Source organism: Benincasa hispida, chromosome 12 (genome assembly GCF_027475165.1).
Source record: "Benincasa hispida cultivar pf3 chromosome 12, pf3_genome.v1.1, whole genome shotgun sequence".
NCBI classification, from domain to species: Eukaryota; Viridiplantae; Streptophyta; class Magnoliopsida; order Cucurbitales; family Cucurbitaceae; genus Benincasa; species Benincasa hispida.
Genome location: NC_143489.1, coordinates 52,844,895 through 52,868,757, shown reverse-complemented (window position 1 = coordinate 52,868,757; position 23,863 = coordinate 52,844,895). Strand labels below are relative to the sequence as shown.

Genomic DNA, 23,863 nt, shown 5'->3' with positions numbered 1-23,863 from the left:
CAGTCATAGTAGGACTATGACTTATATTCATTAGAGGGATCAATGGTACTTAAGAAGTTAGATGTAACTACAGGGGCATAACGGTTATTGGCCCAACTGTACTTAGGAGCAATCTGTGAAAGGTTATCATACTATCGATTGGTTAAGATGGACACATAATATATCTGTGGTAAGGAGAGTTCAGTTGTTGGTCTTTAATGGAGTGTCTAGCAGTTAACGGATGGTGGACCCCGTGACTAAAGAGTTTAGTCAGTTATTCACGTACCATTGGAGCTTCAAGCTACAGGTCCATAAGGTTCTTTTGGTAGCTCAATGGATTCAGTTGAGGATTAGTTCTTGGTGTTGATTTGAAATGTTCAAATTGACAAGAGGTAATTCGATTATATATGATATGATCGGTATGATGTATGAGATACATCTAGTGGAGAATTGTTATAAATGAGATTTACATTAAGTACCATGGAATAGAAAAAGAACTATGGTTTATATGTTTCATGAGATGAAATATTAAAACTGTAGGTTATAAATATAGTATGATAAGTTGGTTATCATTTATATTTATAATAATATTAATTATTGGATAATTAAATTTTTTTCTCTAATAAACAATTGAGTGGGAGGTTATTGGTGGTTCATGGTCACCATGAGATAAAAGGAAAATTGTTTTCCTAATTTTATTAAGTTTTTGTCAAAAAAAAAATTGATTTGAGTTTTTCTCTCTCGGAAAAAGAATCTCACGGATCTTGTCAAGTAAATACGAATTTACTAAACGAAAGCTTGACAAAAAGTAAACGATCGTGTAGTATTTGTAGGTGACAGATACGCAGTTAAACGATGAGCTAAATGATCACTTAGCTTTTGCTAGACGATTGCTTAGCTTTTGCTAAACGATTTGGCATACGATAGTTCAGCCTTTTCCCACTTGCCTAATCGTGTACACGATTGTTAAATCCTCTTTCGTCTGCCTTAATCCAAGTCCACACAGAGTCCACCCTCTGGATTTTCACACCGAGAATACCAAGGTACCCTTCTTAGTGGTGTCATACTCAACTCGACACCGTCGAGGTTCTGTGGAGGTTGTTCGTGTTGTTGGGGTGTTCGTGATCTAGGCGATTGTTGAGGACGAGTGTGCGGTGTTCGTACTGTGTAACAGTCGTGTTGTTCAAGTGTTCGAGGTTTCTATGTTCGAGTGTTCATGAGCAAGGAGTGTGGAGACGATTCTACAAATGTTCGTAGAAATTTCTCCTTAATTTCTTGTTGTTTCATGTTGTAATTTCTATATTGATTGCATAACCATATGTCTCTGTTCACGACTATAATTGTAATGTTTATACATGATTGTAATTTGGAATGATCTATTTCACTGCTCATGAAAATCCCCGTGTTTGATTTCCTTCAATAACGTTGTTGTAGAGTTGCGAACTTCGTCGTTTTTGCTCCGATTTAAGCCTCATTTTCTCCAGAAATTCGCAGGGAAAGACACGAATGACACGAGACAATGAATTATAGACTCGATTGGAATAGTTATGCCCAAAACACCGAGCTCTTACAAACCAAATTTGTAAAGAAAAGCAGTAAAGCTACCGACCAATCTCGAAAACATCCATAAATTGCAAACCATTCATTCATTCATTCATCATCATGAACAAAACTAAAGAATGCAACCCACCATAAACTGAATTTTAATTCTAAAAAAATAAAATTTGGACCAAAAACGCCGCTCTAATATCCATTGAAGGACTGTGAAATCCATAGCGGAAGTGGGGATCGTTCCCAATTTTTAGATTTCACAAAATTAAAAATACCTAGAATATTAATATTCATTTTACAGAATTTTACAGCGTGCTTTTAGAGATTAAACAGAGAAGGTGAGTTAGGGTTTGGATCATACTTACCCTTAAAGAACCAAAACCTTCACAATCTCCTCTCCAAAAGGTTAGGAACACTTCTTTTGATCACGAACAAAAACAACAACTAACAATTTGGACAGCACCAAAAGAGAGTCCTCTGTGTTCTCCTGATAGTGAGAATAAGAGCAAGAGTTATGGACTTTGCTCTTGACTTTGGTAAAAGTGAGGGAGAAGAATTCTAGATAGGATTTTTGGCAGAGACCTTCACATACACATTGAGAGTGTCTACATGAACCACCAGGGAGAAGGAAGAAGAAAATTGCATAACTCCCTCTACCTCATCCCACGATTCTGGAGAGAAATTAGAGGAGGGAAATTATTTTTAATAACACATAACATTATTTATTATTTAAATTAAAATTTGATATTAAATCAAATTTTAATTTAAATAATAAAATATGTTGTGTGTTATATCAAATATAACACATAACATATGGTTTATATTATATCAAATATAATATAATCTATAATTTGTAATACTCTTAATAATAATATATTAAACTTATATTAAATACATTTATATGAATCCAATTCATATAATTAATATTTGATCATATTCAAATATTTATATCCTTTCAATAAACTTTATATTATAATGTATCACATACATTACATTAATTATATCATATATAGTTAATTTAAACTAATTATATCATATATAATTAATCCCTTAATTAATTTGAACAATTCAAATTAATCCAATTCAAATTAATCTAAAATTAATTTAAGGGAAATTTCATTGTATGGCAAATACATTTTAAGAAACCAAAGCCATGACTTCAATTTTTTTTATAATTGCAGGTGTGGCAATCACATAGCAATCACATAGAAATCAGGTAGCAATCACATAACGATCACATAGAAATCAGATAGCAATCAAATTTTCAGACGGAAGTTTTCTGACATGTTTGCAAAAAGCAAAACCTAGGGACACGCGCCCAATTTTCAATTTATTTTTTTTAAAGTTGCAATTGTCTCTTAATTTAATTCTCAATAATCTCAAGTTGACCTTATGGACCTATAGATTGAAGTTTCAATGATACTGGATAATTAATTAAACTTATTTAATTAAATTATCCAACATCTATTAACTGTCGATCACTCCACTAAAAACTGATAGTTGCACTCTTCGTACTACAGATATATTTCTTTAGAGCGAGATGATAAACAATGAAATTAATTAATTGAAGACCAAGCAACCAAAAGAATTAAGAATAATCATGTGAAAAAGTATCATTGCAAATTAAAATTCAAGATCCACGATAGAGTTTAGAAATAATCCATAGCTACATCAAACCTTAGAACAACAATAAATCAACTTAACATGGGTTCCCTAGACAGAACCATATCAGAGTACCAAAAATATAGAAGAAAATTAAAAGATAAGAAAAGTAGAGAAATCACTATCTTGCAATCCAACTCCGTCTCTGAGGTAGAATTGTCCCTTAATTGCTATTCGATCGTCTTTAGTTCCAAAGACCCTCTGAATTCTATTCTAACCTCTCTCTCTGTCTCAAAGAGCCCAAGACTCATAACCCTAACCAAATGAAATGAAAGGATTTCATAAGCTAAAAAAGACAATGGCGTTGTGGTGATGGCCCAAAAACACCTTAGCGCATTGCAACGTTGGCACGCGCTCCCCGTGAAAATCTTGTGATGTTGTGACATTGTCTAGTTTTGCAGCTAAGGTTTTCCAGTACCGAGCCTAGCAATGAGGTGCCACTTGCACGCCCTTTTTAGCTTCTTTTAGCCTCTTTTCATGACTTGGGACCATAGTGCCCTTTCTAAGGCGATTTTCTTCAACTAATCTCCAAATTTCTTCTAATTTCACTCAAATGCTCGATTTCTAGATATTAATATAAAAGCACATCGAAGAACACATTTAACAATTAAAAAAACTAACAAAAATCTACGCCAAAAAAAGCACTTTTTGAGTACCTTTCAGCACATAGTTTTAGAATCTCTTGTTTAGCTTAATTCGATTATTCAAACCTAATATAGGAGGAAAATTGGAAACTCAAAGTCAGCTTTGATATGTTATTTTGACATCTTGAAGGTAACCTTTTTCCTCATATTCAACCTTAGCTTGTTGCACCTTATCTCTTACCTCTTACATCTCACTCTATTGACTAACTTAGATATTGGAGCATGTGCGACAAGTACTATATCGATGTGGAATTTTTTTTTTTTTTTTTTTTTATAAGTCATCTTTTTTCACAAAATCAGCAAATTCATTGTTGAGACATGTGCATGTCAGACGAAAATTTTCTGTCCAAATTGTGCGACAACATTTTTTAATTATACAAGTTTAGATGAAATTAAAGTTAGGGTTTTTCAAAAAGAAGAAAAAAAATGGTTAAGGTGTGTCTATATTTGTGGTTTACATTTTATTTTCAACTTTGAACGTTAGCTAGCTCTTTGGTTGGACAAGAGCTCTAAAGAGTTGCAATATTTGCTTTAAAATTGAATTACTATTCAAACCCTAATTCCCAATCATTTATTTCCTTTGTAGGGAGTAGAAGACAGCAAAGTTTCATAATTTTGGTTACAATTTTCCCCTCTTCCAAAGTGAACCTGATAAGGAATAAGGTGGGCAAATATGGGAATTGTGTTAGGCTTATAAAAGGACATAGAATTTAATTCGAACCCATCTAAGGCATCATATAGAAAGCTTGTCAAAAACATAAGACAAAGTTCAGTTAATGACTTCCAATTTGAGGGACTGCCTGAAGATCAACAACTTTAAGTCTCTAAATATAACAACAAAACCAACATTTGTGTACACATTAAAAGTTAGGTGATACAATTCTTTCCAACCAAAAAAAAAAGTTTGATGATAAGATGATTAAATAGTGAGTTAATCTCCTCACTATTCAGTATTTAATACTCTTTTCACTTCAAAATTTCTTGATTTATTATTTACCTTTTACCAATATTTTCAAATTTCAGGTCGAATTTTGAAAACTAAAAAAGTGGCTTTTGAAAAACTTGTTTTTGTTTTTAGAAATTGGCTAAGAATTCAACTATTTTACATAAAAAAATGTGCAAACTATTATAAAAAAATTAATCATTTGATAATGTTCGCATTTTCTATTTTTGTTTCTTATTTCTTGTTTTTTGTTTCTTGTTTCTTTTCTTATGTTTTTTAAGAATAAGAAACGGAAATATGTTTGATAACTATTATTGTTCCCTGTTTCTTGAAAACAAAAAACAAAAACATGTTTGATAACTATTTCTTGTTTATTTCTTTTTTTTAATAATATAATATAAAAAAGATATGTCATACATTAAATATCGTAAAAGAAATTATCAGAAGTTTATATCATTGATACATATAATAAGTCTCAATCGCAATTAAAAACAATAACCAATTTGCAACTATACTTCAAATATTGCCCAAATTTGATCGACAATATTAACTCTCACTCGAGCCATTTATAAATATTTCAATTAAAAACAATAGCAATGTCTTAAATTATTTTGACTCACATCTAACTCAATTATACAACTCTGAAAATTGTATAGTATATACTCTATGTGTTTTCAATGATCATTGATTCAATACTAAAGTAGTTGAATATATTATCTTGGCAATCATTGAATCTAATGTAATTATGAATTGTGCAACATGCTATTAGTATAGTTTTTGTGTATTGAGTGGGTAAGGAGGTATTTTTTGATAATATTTGATCGAGTATGTGATAAAAAAATATTAAAGTGAAGCAAAATGAATGTTCTAGAAAAGGTTTGTATGTGGTAAAATTGTAACTAGTTTTAAATGCAATAAAAATTAAAATAAAAAAATATATATAAACATAATATTGCAATATTTAAAATTAAAAATTAAAAAATTAAAATAACATATAAAGAGATTTTTTTTAGAATTAAAAATTAAAATAATATATAAATAAATAAAATTAAGTAATACAAGAAAGACAATTAAAAAAAAAAAAAAAAAGACAAATGCCTTCGATAGGGTTTGAAGCCATGTCCTACAAGGCCCCTTACACTTTTGAATCACCTCTGACCAACAAACCAGAAGGTATTATTAAATTAAGGCTAGTTGCATAAATGAAATTCAAGCCCAAAATAATATAATATGTAGTACAAGAACAAAATAATTACATATATAGAATGAAAAATGGTAAAAGATAAAAAAAAAACCACGTCCACCACCATTTTGCACACTGCTTCCCGAATTTCTCAAATTGAAAGCTAACACTAATAGCTTTTATCATTGATAGCTTTTAATTTGAGAAATGTGCTATTAATGGCTATCAGTAATAGCTTTTATCACTAATAATAGCTGCTATCAGTGGTAGCTTTTCAATTTGAAAAGTATACTATCAGTTGCTATCATGATAGCTATTATTAGTGAATATCATTGATAGTTGATATTAGTAATAGCTTTCAATTTGAGAAGTGTGCTATTAATTACTATCGCTGATAACTGCAATCAATGATACTGCTATCAGCGATAACTTTCAATTTAAGAAATGTTCAGTTGCTATGACTAATAACTGCTATCGATAAATATCACTAATAGCAGCTATTAGTGATAGCAACTGATAGCTATTATTAGTGATAACTTTCAATTCGAGAAATGTGCTATCAGTTGTTATCATTGGTAGCTGTTATTTTAGTGATGTTGATATTAGTTATAGCTTTCAATTTGAGAAATTGGCTATTAGTTGCTATCACTGATATGTTTCTATCAATGATAGCTAAATAGTGGCTTTGTTAATATGTTTCTATCAATGGTAATGTTTTGATGCTTTTTGTTGTTTGAATTTGATATCATGTTATACTTGTTTGTAAGTAATCGGGGTCTTTTGATTAATTTATTGATACATGTAGTGTGTTTGTATGTCATTATTGATGCATATAGGTATAGAATGGTATCCTTCTACATTGTTAGTCATAAATGATATCATTGATAGTTAATGTCAGTGATATCTTTCCATTGCTATCAATATAAAGGATATCATTAATAGTATTTATGTATTATGTAATATCGTATTTAAGATGAAATGATTCCTCGAGATTGTTTGATTGTGCATAAAAGTTTTCATTGATAGCATAATATCATAGTATCACTGATAACATGTTATCATGGATAGATTTCATACTCTTAAAGTCCTATAAAAAGAAGAAAAAAACTATTGGCTTATTTGATAACGTTCTCATTTCTCATTTTTTGATAAATAAACTTGTTTAATAACTATTACCGTTTCTTATTTCAAACTTTTAATAAATTTTTCTAAAAATGGTGCAAACTTGTGGACTAAGAAAAGTAGTTTCTATGTGCTTAGGGAGTGGTCGTTATTGGCGGTTCGTCCGGAGATGGGGTGGTCGTGGTGTTTAAGGGCGATTTAACACTGTCGGGATAGGCTTAAGTCATTGGTTAGGTTGCTAATTGGTAATGGGAGGAAATGTTTTGTTTGGTGGGATTTGTGTCTGCCTGTGGGGTCAATCTTGGAGAATTATAGGGAGCATGTGATTTATGATGCTACCAACCATCGTAAGGCTAGACTGTCAGACTTCTTATATGTTGATGGCTATTGGTATTAGCCTTCGATTTCGTGGAAACTTCTTGAATTGTGGAGTTTGGTTCAGGGTGTGGTGCCGAGGGTGAATGTGGAGGACAGTTGGGTTTGGGTTCCAAGTGGTAATGGTCATTTTACTGTTGCTAGTGCGTGAGAGAGTTTGCGTCCCAGGTATCCTAGGGTATCTTAGGCTCGTCTGGTTTGGTTTGGGAGTAATATCCCAAGGTATTCATTTTGTGCCTGGCTGGCAGTGAAAGATAGATTAGGTACTCGGGATTAGTTGAGGAGACGGGATCGGTCGGTGGATGATGTTTGTTTGCTTTGTGTAGGTGGGGTAGAGTCTCTGAATCATTTTATTTTTTTACTGTGTGTTTGGGAGTGAGATTAGGATGGTATGGTGCATCTGTTGGGTTCGTCTCATCGGTTTGTTGGGTGGGATTTGGAGTTGTGTTAGGTGTGTCGATTGGGGTCTGGTAAGGATGTGCGAAGTAAATTATTTTGAGTCTTCTAGTGTGCATCAATTTACTATATTTGGCAAAAGAGGAATCATCGGTTGCATGGAGGGCGTCCGAGAATGGCGTCTACCTTATTTCAACTTATTGTCTCTATGGTTCGTGCGCGTGTTGATTCTTGGCAGATTGATCTTCTTGGCCTTCTCTAGCTTGTTTGTTTTTGTTGTCTTTAATTGTCTCTTGGTTACTTTGGTTTTTGTGTTCCCCGACTTGTGGGGTTTTTTCTTCTGGTTGGTTTGTTTATTTTTCCTTTTAGGTTGTCTTTATACTATGGTTCTGCTTGTTTCATCTGTGCGCTGTTTATGTAGGTGCTTTATTTGCTATGGTGCCTTGATCCTAAGCTGTAGAATCCCTCTTGTTATTGTATAATAATATTACCTATTAAAAAAAAGTAGTTTCTTTCATATCTGCTTTCATTTGTTATTTATATTTAACGTTTCGTTATAGTAATCAAACTTGATGATTGGCTTGTTGGTGTTAAGTCACTTATGAATTAGGCACTTTCAAGTCTTGGGTTTGAAACTCTTACAGGCAAAAAAACAAGGGAGGACAAAGTTGGAAATTAGAAAAAAAATCAAAAGTTGATTGATCAACACTTTCATATTTGTAAATATTTTAAAGAGGTGCTATATTTTTATTTTATTTTTTTCTTATTGTTCTATCTAGTACAAATACCCTATTAATTATCTAGGATTAGAAATAGATAAACTAGAAACGAAACAAGATAGTTTCTCAAAATTTGCTCATTTTTTAGAAATATTTCTCAAATTTTAGAAACAAGAAAGGAGAACGATTATCAAACAAGTCTATTTTTGAAAAATGAGAAACAGAAACAACAAGCGGGAATGTTATCAAACAGACCCTTAAAGGAAATAAGCTTAATTTTCAAAAACCAAAAACCAAATTGTTACCAATAGAAGTTTTTTTAAAATTTTTAAAAATTAAGTCTATAAACACTAATTACATCTCTAAATTTCTTGTTTTATTATTTACTTTCTAATAATGTTTTAAAAAACCAAGCCAAATTTTAAAAACTAGAAAATAGTTTTTTAAGAATTTGTTTTTGTTTTATGTAATTTTTGTGTAGAATTCAACTCTTTTACTTAAGATAGATGAAATCTATGGTAAGAAAGTGAGATGAAATTGAAATGATCTAACTCCACTGTGGAAGCGAGTGATCGCTTTGTTTGGATTTTGTTTTAAATTTACAATACAGAAAAGGAGAAACAGTACATACATTATGCATTTCTACAAGTTAAACATTAAAACTCAGGGAAGAAAAAAATACTGACCTTTGGAGAACCCTTTTTCTTATTGTCCACAACAACCATCTTCTTCCTCTCGAACAGAACTCCACAACAATGAATTTCCCATGAACAAAATGGTAACGTCATCATAGGGTTTTTCCTATTATTCTCTTGATAATGACCGGTTTGTGGAAACTGACTTTTGAAAGAGAAGGAAATTTTGTATGTGTAGGATAGCTTTTCCAGAGAAACTATTTCTTAGTAAAATAAAGATTGGGAGAGATTGAAAAAAGGGAGGGAAAGTGCATAACAATTCTATATCTATCTATAGGGAAAAAATAAAAGAAAACTTTCCATCCTTGTTTTTCAACATGAAGTGGGATGGAAATAACCACCACTTTATTCCCTCTTTAATTTAATTAAAATATTAACTAAATCAATTAAATAAATAAATAATTTACTAAATTAAGTATCTAATATTTAATTAAATATTTTGAATCTTATTCTAATATTTATCTCTCTCTTAACCTATAATTTAATATGAATCACATTCGTATTGATTCATATTAAATTTTAACATATAGTTTTAATATAAATCTTATTCATATTAATTTAATATTTGAATTATATTCAAATATATTAAATCTCCTTTTTATTATATATAGTCTAATTTTGAATCTCATTCAAAATAAACTTTATATTATAATACATCTATATACATTATATCAATTGCATCATATACAATTAATATTATTCCTTTAAATAATTTGAACAGTTTAAATTCTTTCAAAATTATTGGTCCTTGTTTACCCGTTGTGAGCTAGAAGGGGAACCTAATGAATCTATAGGAAGCTCCAATGATCCGAGATTAACTAATTAAACTCTCTAATTACGTTAATCAACATTCATTAACTGTGGGTCACTCCACTAAAACCTATAGCTACACTCTTTGTACTGTAAAATATTTTTGCATCCATGGATTTAACCATTACAGTAAGTCAATCCTTCACGAGTAGTTCGTAATTACAGTTGGTTCAAATTACCGTTTTACCCCTGTAATTACCTCCTACTTCTTAAGTACCGTTGATCTCTCTAATGAACAATCTGTTTATGGTCCTACCATAAACCAAGTCCCTCTCAGGCCAGTGAGAGGGCAGGTACCCTTTGTTCAAGACCCGGAATCAGAACTTAAAGTAACTACTCCTATACTTAGACTAAAGACAAGAAGGAGTGAGTTCCATCTTGTGTAGCTATGTTCCCAATTCCCTACTTGGACAAATCCTCAAATGGTAGGCTTATTGAGTCGGTGATTGGGGTCACTATCACCCATATAAATCAAAAACTACCCTCATAGACAAGAGTCCATAACTCACTCAAGAGTGAGATCAAGTTGCATGGTTATCCTATGAAATATTAATCTTTTTAGTCAATGGTGTTACAAAGATAGATTAAATATTTAGCGGTCCAGTCTTATACAAACTCTTTGTATAGAATACCTCCACTCGCATGTCTCCACATGAGCGATTTAGATCATTATCATTTGTAACACTTTACAACAATATTGTAATATTTACAAAGTGATTAATCATATCCATAGTGCTATCAAAATAAGGCACCCAACCTTATCTATATACTATAGACCTTTTAGGTTATTACTGAATATGATCCACATGTATGTTCATTACATACAGTTTAGGTCTCATGAAGTAATCTTTGATTTTTCCTTAATGAATAATTGCATATATAAAATGTTCAACCATTATTTCAAATAGCTTATAAAATACGAGACTTTAGAGCATACATCCCATAAATAAGCTTAATATTCAAAACGTAAAAAAAAAATCAAATACTTACTAAATTGGGACAAAATGATTTTGTTTCAAGAAAAAAAATTGACAACAAGAAACAAATATACATAAACAGACATGTTATTGAATGAGCTTCAATAGCTTAAAATCTCCCTAAAGAAACAACATACACATAATAACATAAACAAAAATAACGTTATCAACTCCACTCCGTATTTAATTTAAGAAATTCGTAAACCCACTTTGAGTCCCACAATTTATTAATATGAATTTTACGATTTACATTTTACACGATGACGTTTATGACTAAATAACTTTTCAAAGTAAGACTTTGTTTGGATTGATTAGAGGAAAAAAATGTTTTTATGAAAAATCATTTTTATTTAATCTCTTTTGATAAAAAAAAATTCAAAATATACTTGAAAATATTTTAAAATCTATTTTAAATAATTGACAAATACTTCAATTTTTTTTAAAAGCTAATTCTCAAAATTAAAAATTTCAAAAGTTTTAAAAAAAAAACTTTATTCTATTGTTTTTTAAAAAAAGGAAAAAGCTTAATGTCTATTAGTAAACTTGTTTTCGTAGCATGTATATTATCTAATATTACATGCAAAAATAAATAAATAAATAAAGAAGGATTAAAATAAAATAAAGAAGGAAAGAAAAATGGAAAAAAGAAATGGAAAGCGTAAATTTAGGGGACGTAAGGTTGCTACCAGAAAATTAAATGACTTTCCCATTCGATCAACTGCCAAAAGAATCAGTTTAAGTATCACAAACCATGACGTCTTTAAATAGTAGGCCGACACGTCGTTTCGTACAAATAAGGAATTCTTTTATTATTATTATTATTTATTTCTTAACAAAGAGGCGCGTGGACTGCAGTTTCGGAGAGATGAGAGTGGGTGATTTTCAAGCTTGGCGTCCAAGGAAGAAAAAATTAAAAAAGGAAGAAAAAATTGGAGGAGTAGAGAAATAAAAAATTGCACTTTCCACCTAGCCACTCCCAAAGGGAATCCAATGACTTGTTCCCATTTTTCAACTCTCTTTCTCTCTCTTCAATATCTCATTTTCTCACGAGATTTTGCTCTCTCTCTTTCTCTCATTTTTATATTGATCATTTTCTGCCAGTAAAATTTTTATATATATCATTATTACTACCATTTTTATTATATTTAGATTTTCTTTTAGTAGAATATAAAGTAAGGGATTACGATTCCAACTATAAATCTCATTATCATTTATACATATTAATATATTAGTTGAGTTATATTCGTTATTTTTAATTTTTTTTTTTTATTTTGTCTTCTATTGGAGAATATTAAAATTGAATGATGCATAATATTTCATAAATTACAAAAATTTAAGAGTTGGGAAAATCTCATTTCAAGTAGAAAAGTTTCTAATTTCTCAAATAAATATGTTGGTCAGTTTTATGATCAACTAACTGTAACATTCACAAACAATGAGTGTTGGAAAGAGAAATGTTAAATGTTAAGAGACTAATTTGGAACTTTTTATAAACAATAGGACTAGATTAGAAAAACAACATAAGCATACTGACTAAAATATGTATTTAGGCTTTTGTTTGTCTAAGTAAATTATGAGTTTCGTATTATAATACGTCCTGACAATTTAATCTATTACTTCACAAAATTTGTATACTTAAGCTTTCAAACTCATTTTCTAAAGATTTATAATTTAAAAAGACTTTTGTTCAGTTGTAAGTTATTAATTTTGTGTCAATTTAATATGTTTATGTCGTCAAACACTTCAACCTATACGATATTAACTAGCTACATAATCTTTAACATCAGATAACATCAAGATCTTATAATAAACTTTGAAAGTTGAGGACATAGGAAAAAAAAACTAAGAATTCAATGTTTATACTTTAACTATACCTTTTTTGTATAGCTAAAACAGTTTATAGTTTTTGTTAGGTGATCAAACCCTTCAACATTAAAAAAAATATATGTCAAAGCGGGCATAGTTCATTTGACATACAATATGTGTTAGTGATCAAGAAGTATGTGGTTCGAATCCCCCAATTTTCTGTTATACTAAAAAAAGAAGGTAGTATGTATCTTATTCACTGTGATATATTTTTGAAATGAAGCAATTCATTAAGATATGTTTAAATTGATACTTGATGTAGTTTTAGTTAACAAACTTGTGTTACATTCGAGTTCAGGAGAAGTACGTGAATGAATAGAGATCACATCCGACTGAGAGGGATCTTAAATATATGAAAGTATAGTTAAGGAAAAGGCTTAAAGGAATTAAAAGTTCATACTATACCAACGAAGTTAATCTTTCTTTTCGATGTCTCAATCATGAGAACTCCAAAATTACGCGTGTTTATCTTGAAGCAGTTATATATTGGGTGACCTCATGGGAAATTTCGAAGAAATATGTGAGTGAAGACAAAGCATGCTGAAAGAACCTATGTTGATTCGTGAAGATAGTCTTCACTTTTAGAAACAGTTCGAAACAAGCGAGAATGATATTGTTAGATCGTAGGGGAGTGTCGGCATCATCAAGTTTGTTTGTGTTTTTTTTTTAGGTTTATTAAGTGGAAGTTTCTCCTAAATAATTTTTGTATATATATTTTTTTAGTTTAACAATACAAAGAGATGAAAATTCGAACATCTAACAATAGTTGCTTCCAATAGCTGAATTAGACTCTCATATTAGATCTCGATCCAAATGGATGATGATGTGGAATTTATAAAAAAAAAAAATTAAATTTAATAAGTATATTTATCCAACATTTATTGATATAAAAAATTACAGATATTTAAAATGTATAATAATGTTTTGGGACCACGAGGTTGTACTTCCAAGGGAGCCACTAGAATTTTGCCATATGTTACTTGGCATAGAGTTGCCTATATTTTTGTGGACTTATTATCAAATATTCGTTTCCGATTCTATATTCTATTTTGAAACTTTATGTTTGTGAGGAGTGGAACGTCATTAAATGGTATGTTACTTTTATGATGTTGATATAATCCATAAAAGTTGTATAAAAATGGTTTATGCTCTGGTAGTATTAGAAATTTTTATAAATATACTCATCTACATGTACATTATCCACAAGATTTAACGTATTTTTAGCAATCAAAAACAAACAAACAAGAAAAAAAATAAAATAAAAGGATAGAGAAAACAATACACTCAATGAAATATAGAATTGTAATCTATATTTTAATTTAGTGTTTTCTAATAATATGTTTGATAGGAGGTTGATAGATATCAAAATGTTCATGTTTTTACCATCTATGTTATTAAATTTTTCTAGTAAAAATAGATTTTATGTAATATTTTAATTTCGAGATAAACTAAATTGGGGAAAATGAGCAATAACATGTTGTTGAACGATCTAAAATGAGTTTTTACTATTTTGGATTGGTTTTATAAGCTTTTAGTGATGTTATTAACTGTTTTGTAGAAATCCATCTTGATGCGCTTGTATCAAAACCCCTAATTTTTCAAATTCGTGCTCAGTTGTTCATGGTTGCTATTTTCTCAGTCCAAGTTGTTATTCAAAGCTGAAAATGTCTAGTAAACGTTTAAAACATTATTTTCGGTCATCTTTCGATCATCTTGGCCTATAAAAAGGTTGGAAGGCTATTTGATCATCATCCACCACTCATTTGAAGAAAACCCACGAAAATAAACCATAAAATAAATCATGAAAATCCTAGACTTTTAATAACATAGGCTGTCAGGATTTTCAAAAAATGCTATAAAAAGTTTTTTATAGCATTCTTCGTTAGTTATTGTATCTCTTATTTCTTGTAGCGATTTCCATTTTCCTATTATTTCATCATTTTTCACATTGTAAATCATGGCATTAGATTTAATGAAGTATATTAGTTCTTATCTAATTATAGGCTAAGTTTCTAAGGGATTCAATCATATGGATACCCTAAGACCTTGTGGCGTGAGTTTATGCCAATGCATCATGTTGTCGCCACCTTTGCATTTTGTTTGTTGAGTTTTATTTTTATCTTGGTATATTAAACTGATCACTTAATTTAACATGCTAGTAGAGTCTTAATGCTAAGAAGGTTAAAAACTTAAGATAAAAAATGATTTCATAAAGAAATATGGGACTAGAACCTAGAAATAAGATTGGCACATAGCTTTAGAAATAGTGGACACAATAAGATAAAGAAATTGCATGAAATTAATCTAAGATCCAACTAAATATATAAATATGGATATTAACTACTTAGAGCTCTCAAAGAAATTTTTCAGTATATGCTTACACTAAGATCATTCTCATCTATATTTTCATTGCACATACATGTTTGGTCTATCATAAATTATCGCAAATGTGAGAAGTGGTTAGTAATATATTCATAAACAATAATTAACATATAAATATTTTCTTTGAATCTCCAATATATAATTGATAAATTTATTAATTCGATGTAGTATATTTTTTAATCATTATATTACAATATTTTGTACATTTTATAATATATTATGTTACGCCTATTTTAAACGTTAAGAGTTTATAATTAAGGTTTCCAATGTCAATGTCAATAGAAATGATGAGATCTCAATTTTAAGAAACGGTTGATAGAAATATTGATAAAATATGGATCTCGATGAACATTTCTAAAAAAATTATAAAATAAAAAAAATATTTCTATTAATAAATAAATATTCTATGCTTTTTGTGAAAGTGAGCTAAGCTCAATGATAATTGATACGATCTTTTTCGTGCTTGATTAATTTTTGTACGCTATAATGAAAATATTGATCTACCCTTCACTTTGATGTTGAACCCATAAAAATGTTGATATATAGTGAAAATCTAATACAATATTTGTAACATGGAATAATATATTTATCTATGTGTTTTTAATTTATTAATAAAAATAAATATAACAGGAGATAATTGATTGACTGACCCATTTTCAGGGCCCAAAATAATTTTTGTCCCACTTTTTAAAACTTAAGAATTTTGCCTTTTACTTACATCATAATAAAGTAATTTTACAAAATTACCTTTATTTATTATTTCTCTTCTCCTTCATTCGATATTTTCCTTCTTTTTCTCTCCTTTTTTTTCTTCTTTTTCTTCTCGGGCGGCAACCATGACTTCTCTGGCTCGACCAAATTCAATCAAAACTATGCACCAGCTTCGAGGGTCTACAAGAACAAGCTCCGGATCGTCCTCTCCCTCAATCAATTTGTGTTGCAGAGGAAGAATGTGAGAGAACGAGAGAGCTAGACAATAAGAGAGAGGAGAGCAAGACTGTGGAAGAGAGGAAAGTGATTCTGTGAGAGAGAGATGAGAGAATGAGTGAAGAGAAAACCCATTATGCATGCGCGAGAGTTTTATTTTGGTAATTCTATAAATTTAATGTTAGCAAATGATTAAAAAAAAAACTTCATTTTCAAAAAGCAAGAGAAAACTCATTTTTTCTCTTATATTGGATCATCCGTACAAAAACCTTGAGAAAAGATTTGGTGATAGATGATAAAAACAATTTATTTGGAGAAGCTTTGACAAATCTAATTTGAGCACTTTAGCATGCAATACAAAAAATCCTCCAAATTGAGGATACAAACTTTATATCAATTGAGGTATGTTCATGTTAAAAAAAAAATCCTTCATATTTCGGTCTCTGCACTTTAAAATATCTAATTTTAATCCTCATACTTTCAATAAAAAAAATCCCTACTACTAGTTTATTGTTGGTTTTTAATTTTTTTTATTATCTATTAATATTATTACCATAAATTTTGTAAATATATTCACATATTGTATTATATTGCATAAAAATTATTATCATTTAACCAATTTTAATAAAATATAACTTTGAGGTACTAAATTGAAGATTTGTTAAAAGCACATAAACTAAAATTGGACATTGAACAATACATGATCTAAAACGAAATTTTAACCTAAAAAAAGATAAACTTAGCTTAACCGTAATTGAGTGAGGTGTTGGATTTTGTAACTAAGTAATTATTATACTTAAATTTTTTTTTTTGAAAAACTCATGAAAATATGACGATATATTGGAGGAGAAAAAGGAGTGGATAAAGAGAAAATGGAAATACGGTGGACCTGGAATCCTCCAACCCTACCTTTTTCCTTCTTCAACCAGGCGCCATCTTTTTAACATTACATAAACCTTTCTTCCCCTTCCTCTCTTTCTCTTCTCTCTCTCTCTCTCTCTCTCCTCTTCGTCTTTCTCTCTCTAAAACCCCATCAACCAGAACCAACAACAATTTCAACAAACCCCCTTTCTCTCCCGTTCTGATTCTTCATCTTCTTCTTCTTCCTCCATTTTCCCATCTTGGGTTCAAATCCTTTCTGGTTTGGGGCCATTTCCTTCAATCTCTATCTATTTTCTCTGTTTCCATGTGAGCTTGTGTTAGGTGGAATTAATGGGGAAGTACATGAGGAAAACCAAGTCAATAGGTGAAGTTGCAGTCATGGAGCTTTCCCAGTCTTCTCTTGGGGTTTTGACTAGGGCTAAGACTCTGGCGTTACGTCGCCTCCAGCAATCTCCCACGCCCTCGCCGTCTCCGGCGTCTCCGGTTCCTTCTGGTTCTTATCTTCAGCTTAGGAGCCGTAGGCTTGAGAAGCCACCGGTTGTATTTTCCGCCCATGAACCGAAGAGGCAGAAGCAAAGCCCTAAAGAGGGTTGCACGAGAAACCCTAGTCCTAGGGTCTGTTCTAGTTTGAGGTCGGCCATGCCGGAAAGGTCGCTCTCGCTTGGCCGTGTAAATGAAGAGGGGGATCACACGGCGGAGGAGGCGGCGGAGAAATCCGTTGGGAAATTTGACGAAATTCATGCGAGTGAAAGTAAAAATGAGAATATTGATTTGGTCATTGAAGAGGCATCGTTTGGGGAAAATATTTTGGATTTTGAGAGTAGAGAGAGGTGGGATTTCTTCTGTTTTATTTTTTTTCTCAATTTTTTTGTTTATATTTATTTACCGTTGGCTGAATTTTGTAATCCTTCATATGATTTTTATACATAAGATTTTGGAAATTGTGGAGACTGAAATTGTGCATTTCTAAAGCTAGCGGTGTCTGGTGAAAAACATGCAAGAAGTTTTTGTCTGAAATTTTCGTTTCCATGATTTGGTTGGCTATGGCTGTGTGAAGTTGGAAATTTGTTTTGTTCTTTTGTTGGGTTCTCTAAATATTACAGAGGGGAAATATTAAGCTTCAATTTGTTGTTCTTCTTCTGGTGCTGAACTTTCTGGCTATTGCCCTGTTTCTTCTTCACCCTTTTACTTTACATGAACTTTGTATTTTGGAATCAAGCTTGAAATTAAGCTTTCAGATTCTCGTGTTTTAGGATTCTACAGAGCAAAGGCTTTAGATAATCTTTCCGCCATAATCTTTTATGGAGCTATTTTACTATGCAGATGACTTTTTAGTGGTTTTTTCTTCAATATTTTTTTTCAACTTTTCTTTAGAACATTGCCCTGGGATTCTCTTCCCCACATATTTTTGCAGTTGAAATGGTCATTCAAGGTTATCATTTTCTTGTTTGTATGTCATGTATATGTTATTTTGTGTACTCTGCTTTTTCACCCATTTATTCCACTTGAAGGAAAAGGCTTGTAGACGTATTTGCTCGTGAGTTTTTCCTGTTTGTCTTGTTCTGGAGAAGGATTTTGAAAAGAATTTTCTTTTTTCTTTTTTGCTGGGTTTGAACTTAATATTATTTGTCTCTTTAAACGTTCGGTCTCTTTTGCTTTCTCTTGCTTAACATTTTGTTCCTTCTTGTTTTTTCCCCCCATCTTCTTTTTCCCTAGTTGGAAGTGGAGGCACAGTCGCTAGTTTTACTTTTAGATATTTCTGATATTCTTCATGTGATGTCCTTCGCATGGATTGACCATCCTTCTGATTTTTTTGCTCGACACAGGTTTTCTGTTACCATGATTATTGAAAATGAAAACTTTCTTGAATGGCAATTTTGTTATTCAAATGTTGAATGAAGGTTAAGAGGGCATCCAGTTACTGAAATGTTACTTTGGTATATCCATTTGATAGAAATTTGGTGTTTCTAAACATTTGTATTTCTGCCAATAACACCATTCGGTTTCTGCTGATTAATCAAATGTCATACAGTTACTACATTGTTTGTCACTCTTTATCAGTTTGCTATATCTAACGGATGATGCTTTTGATTGTACCAGGAGTACTAGGGAATCTACTCCCTCCAGTTTGATAAGGAATCCTGATATCATCAGAACACCCAGTTCTACTACCAGGCCGACAACCAGTGCGATCGAAACTAACCATAGAAACCCTTGCTCATCTAATCGACACATACCTACAGCTCGTGAAATGGATGAGTTTTTTGCTCTTGCTGAAGAAAAGCAGCAGCGAAACTTCATTCAGAAGTATGTTAACATGTACATTTCTTCCGTAGCTGTAAAAGGACCTGGTATTGTTCGTACTTAACAGTCTCAATGGTATGATGAATGCAGGTACAACTTTGATCCTGTGAAAGATACGCCGCTTCCAGGCCGCTACGAATGGGAGAAGTTGCAACCATAGAAGATTATAGCGTGTCGTTCCATCAGGACTTCTTTCCTGCTTATTTTCAACAGATTTCGGGCTTAGGTTTTCAAAAGTAGCAGGAATGAATTAGTCTAACCTTAAAAGGGTGATGGTGGTATTTCCTTTTTTCCATCATCCTTAACTTGTAAAGGAGTAGTAAGACCTCTCAAAACCCAGAGAAAAAAAAAATGCTAAAAAGAAGTGTAGACTAATGTTCTGTAACATAACAGAGGTTATGATTTACACACTAAATACCCATCAAAGTTAGGGGAAGGAAAGAGGGTCTGCAGTTTAGATGTAGGGTTAGTAGTTAGTTCAGGCAACTAGGAAACTGTGGTACAGATAATTTACTTAGGATATTTTTCTTCTCTTCCCCACTTTGTAGTAATGTACTCTCCACTCCTCTTCTTTGTCTATACTTGTACTGATGGAACTTCAAATCAACAACCTGTGCAATAAAAACTAACCCTTTGTGTCTCTCTGCATCCCCTACTGTTATTTGTGTTTTCTATATATTGCTGCTAATTAAGCACTGTAATGTATAAACCATTTGTTGCCTGCCTGTGTTGTGTTGAATGACGAGATAAGTATTATTTGGTTGAGATAGATGGTTGGTGGTTTTGTTCCTTGTGGTGGGTGGTAGTGGAAAAGCTTTATGATGATCAATGAGGGGAATCTTATGTCCACCATTAGTTTATTTAGTGTGTATGGTGGCACTTGTTAAATGTGATTTGCTGCTTGGTTGGTGGTGGTGGTGACAGACAGGCCGAATTCATTAGGAGAAGGATAGAAAGATTGGGAGACAAGGATTAACATCTCAATCAATCAGGGCCAGCTTAAGAATAAAATATATCACCAAGAAAAGATGCTTTTCACAAAGCAAAAGCCACAAAAGACTTGACCGGTGGATAATCTCTCTCTGATTTTGGCTGTTCTTTTAGATGTGGGTGGATGGAACTGTTACTAAATTAGTATTTGGGTGAAACTGAAGAATCTTCCGTTTCCGTTGGGGGGGTGGTTGTGTTTATTTCTTGGGTTTAGAAGTCTTTAGCCCAAAGATTATAATGCTGAATTCAAACCGAGCATTCATGGCGGTGTCATTAAATGCTTGACTAAGTAGCTTTTTTCACTCCCAGCATTAGTGAATTTCTGACCTACCTTTATTTGCTTTTCTCCTCAGCAATGCTGAAATAGTAAGTTTACAGTAAGATGAGTCAAAGAGGAAAGTACTTTCTATCTAAACTAGCTTGGGAATTTACTTAACTCGGTCAGAAGATCTATTGTATTAGAGAAAGTCTATTATTAACTCTTTTTTTTAAACATCCCTTGTGGTTTATGATATATATTATATAATAGCTTTGAGTTCATGAGCTGTCGTGTTCATAATAGTTTAAGGACCCGATCAAAACAAAAAGAGACGCCGTTAGCCAGAGGAAGGCCAGGTTGGTAGGTTGAAAAATGAAATCAGGTTTGTGTAAATTTGACAAGTCACTGTTTAGACTGTACATAACTGTAAACTGCAAAATTTTGTCCTGTGAAATAGGTGGCCCAGAATGGTGTCTTTTTTTTGGGGTTTTGTATTCATATTTCTTTCTCTCTTACTCTGTCTGACCTTGTGGGTTGCTTTCATGGTGTGATGACTGCTAACTGCAAATCTCAAGTAGATGGAAAAAAGCAAGGAGAGAAGAGGGAGGGGCAGGGCACAAGGATATGCAAATTGAAACCTCACATGAGAGAGAGAGAAAGTTGCATGTGTCTTGGAGCTGCGTATCTCACAGGTGGCCCATTATTTCAGTCTCTACTTTCATCATTACTCCCCCTTCACTCATCTCTGATAAAACTTTTTAGGTTACAAAATATTAGGAAGATCTCTCTTACCCCCTTCTTTTTCCCTCTCTCTCTTAATGATATCATGTTACATTTTTGTGGCATGATTTTCAAGGCTAATTTTGTTAGTTGATTTTGTTTATACAAGTTAGTATTAGTAATGTGTCAACTAGTTTGAGTATTGTTCAAATTAACGAGATAATTTTATATATTTTTGTTGAAGATTGAATAACTCTCAGAAAAAAAATAAATAAATAAAAGTTACCCATTATGATTTTTTTATATCCATGAGTGTTTAGATCAATTTACACGCATTTCGACAACCTATTTACACGCATGGGACAATCTACTTGATCCCACAACATTTGGGGTCAAGAAAATTCAGGATATTAAATCCTGCCTAGGTGGTCATCATAGATCAAATTCATTCCTTCTTAGCCTTTTATCAAATCAATATTTTACGAGATACCAATTATGATTTGAAACATGGAAAAATGAAGCTTGTAATGTACCTTGAAGAGAGAAATGAATTGAGGAATTGTACCTTTAGAAGAATGTTAAATGTGGTGTATATATTTATATGAGATGAAGTACATACAAAATAATCTAGGTCCTCATTGATACCCTTTAGTTTTTCTATTTTTGTTTTTGAAAATTAAGCCTAGACATTATTTTTACCTCCAAATTCCTTCATTTGTTATCTACTTTTTATCAATGATTTAAAAAACCAAGCCAAATTTTAAAAACTAAAAAAAAATAGCTTCTAAAAACTTGTTTTTGTTTTTAGAATTTTGCTAAGAATTCAACCATCGTATTTAAAAAATATACAAATCATTATAAGAAATGAGGAGAAAATAAACTTGATTTTTAAAAACCAAAAATAAAAAACGAACTAGTTATCAAACAAGACCTTAGTGAATCTAGTATTAGGTCATATCAAGAGAGAAGGCCAGCTCCTCCAAATTTTTAAAAAGTTGCCAAAATTTTGTATTCTTTTCTTCAGCAACTTAGTTCCTTGCTTATTAGTATAGTTTAGTAGTAATTAACATGTACTAACTCTATTTGATTTGTGGTTCAATCCTTACAATGAAAGAGCTCATCAAAATAAGTGTTTGGATGTTATTAGGTAACAATTTGACCATTATAATTTATAAACATATTTGATCTACCCCAATTAATCGATCTATGTATATATATACCTATTTTGAAACTATTAGAACTCAATTATTATATCATAACTTAATTGTCACCCATTGAAAAGCACACAAACTAAAATTATTGCCTATGAAAATTGAAAGAGTAAATTATTAGTGTAATGAAATTAGAAACTTTGGTTGGTAGAAAGAGAAATGAATTGAGGGTTTGAAATCACTTGACCCAATGATGACATCCTATTTGTTTGTCACTCCAGAAAAACAAAAGTACTTAACTATTCATTTATTACAAGTCATGTCATTTCAAACTCTTTCACTCTCGAACTTCGAGCCTTTGCTCTGTAATTTGTGATTCACTCCTTAAACCTCCAGCATACACATATTCAATCTTTTACTTTCTCAACTTTTCCATTTTAAGTCTTCCTTTGCATTCTACTCCTTCATCTCTTCCATTTTTTCATTTTAGTCCTTGCTATTTACCTAAATCTCTTTAAATGCCCCTTAATGTGGTTCACATCACTAACTGTTTTACATTGTACATTAGTGATGAGATGTGTATGATTCTTTCATTTTTACGTGTTCTTATATATTTTAATAGGTAAAAAGGCAAGTCTTGAGAAACACAGACACAGACACGAAAATATGTGTATCTTTTGTCTAAATAAAATATGTAACTTTAATTAAAAAACAAAGTCAATTTACAATATTTGAAAACATACTCTTACAAGATATAGAAGGATTTAGCTGGTTAGATATACATATATGAGAATTGCTATTTTCCCCTACTTTGTAGGTCATGTCTAAACCGTGTCTAAAATCAAGGGAAAAAAAGAGAAATTTAATTCAGATACATGTCCAAGCAAATCCTGCTTCCTAGATTCATATAGCCTATGGAATTTTAAATTTGTAATGATTTATACTTCGTTTTGTATAAATATACATATTAAAACTGCCCTAAATCGTTACATGATATAGAGATTAGCAAATAAACCTGTAGTTTTTCTATGAACTTGGCCTGAATTTGTTATGAATTTAATTTTATTTTCAAGAGTACAATTGTTAATTACATAAAAACAAAAAGTGTGGAGTGCAGTGGACACAATTCACTTTTGTTAGTTTTTTCTTTTGAGAGGGTAAAATTGTCACATCAGTACTCTGCAGTAAGGCCATTATTTTAGTCTCATCCCCATGTTTGTGCTTTTAATCATTGGAGGTTTTGTTTAGGTATATTTTAAATTATAGTTAGAGAAAAGATAAGAGATTTTCTTAGTAAAATACTGATAAAAATCACCAACTCCATCA

At 31.3% G+C, this 23,863-nt stretch overlaps 1 protein-coding gene across 1 annotated transcript; it reads left to right on the top strand.

Annotated features, from left to right (window-relative positions):
- The first annotated feature begins 17,122 nt into the window (after positions 1 to 17,122).
- Positions 17,123 to 20,057, top strand: LOC120067966 (cyclin-dependent kinase inhibitor 4-like). The gene is made up of 3 exons (XM_039019624.2): positions 17,123 to 17,943; positions 19,214 to 19,420; positions 19,508 to 20,057. The coding sequence occupies exons 1-3, from the start codon at positions 17,444 to 17,446 to the stop codon at positions 19,575 to 19,577; spliced, it is 777 nt and encodes a 258-aa protein (XP_038875552.1). The 5' UTR covers positions 17,123 to 17,443; the 3' UTR covers positions 19,578 to 20,057.
- Positions 20,058 to 23,863: the final 3,806 nt, after the last annotated feature.

What these genes read in the sequence shown, in the direction of transcription:
- LOC120067966 (XM_039019624.2), top strand. Translation starts at nt 17,444, where the DNA reads ATGGGGAAGTACATGAGGAAAACCAAGTCAATAGGTGAAGTTGCAGTC. An exon ending in GATTTTGAGAGTAGAGAGAG is followed by an intron (nt 17,944 to 19,213) that starts GTGGGATTTCTT and finishes TGATTGTACCAG; the next exon opens with GAGTACTAGGGAATCTACTC. An exon ending in CAGCGAAACTTCATTCAGAA is followed by an intron (nt 19,421 to 19,507) that starts GTATGTTAACAT and finishes TGATGAATGCAG; the next exon opens with GTACAACTTTGATCCTGTGA.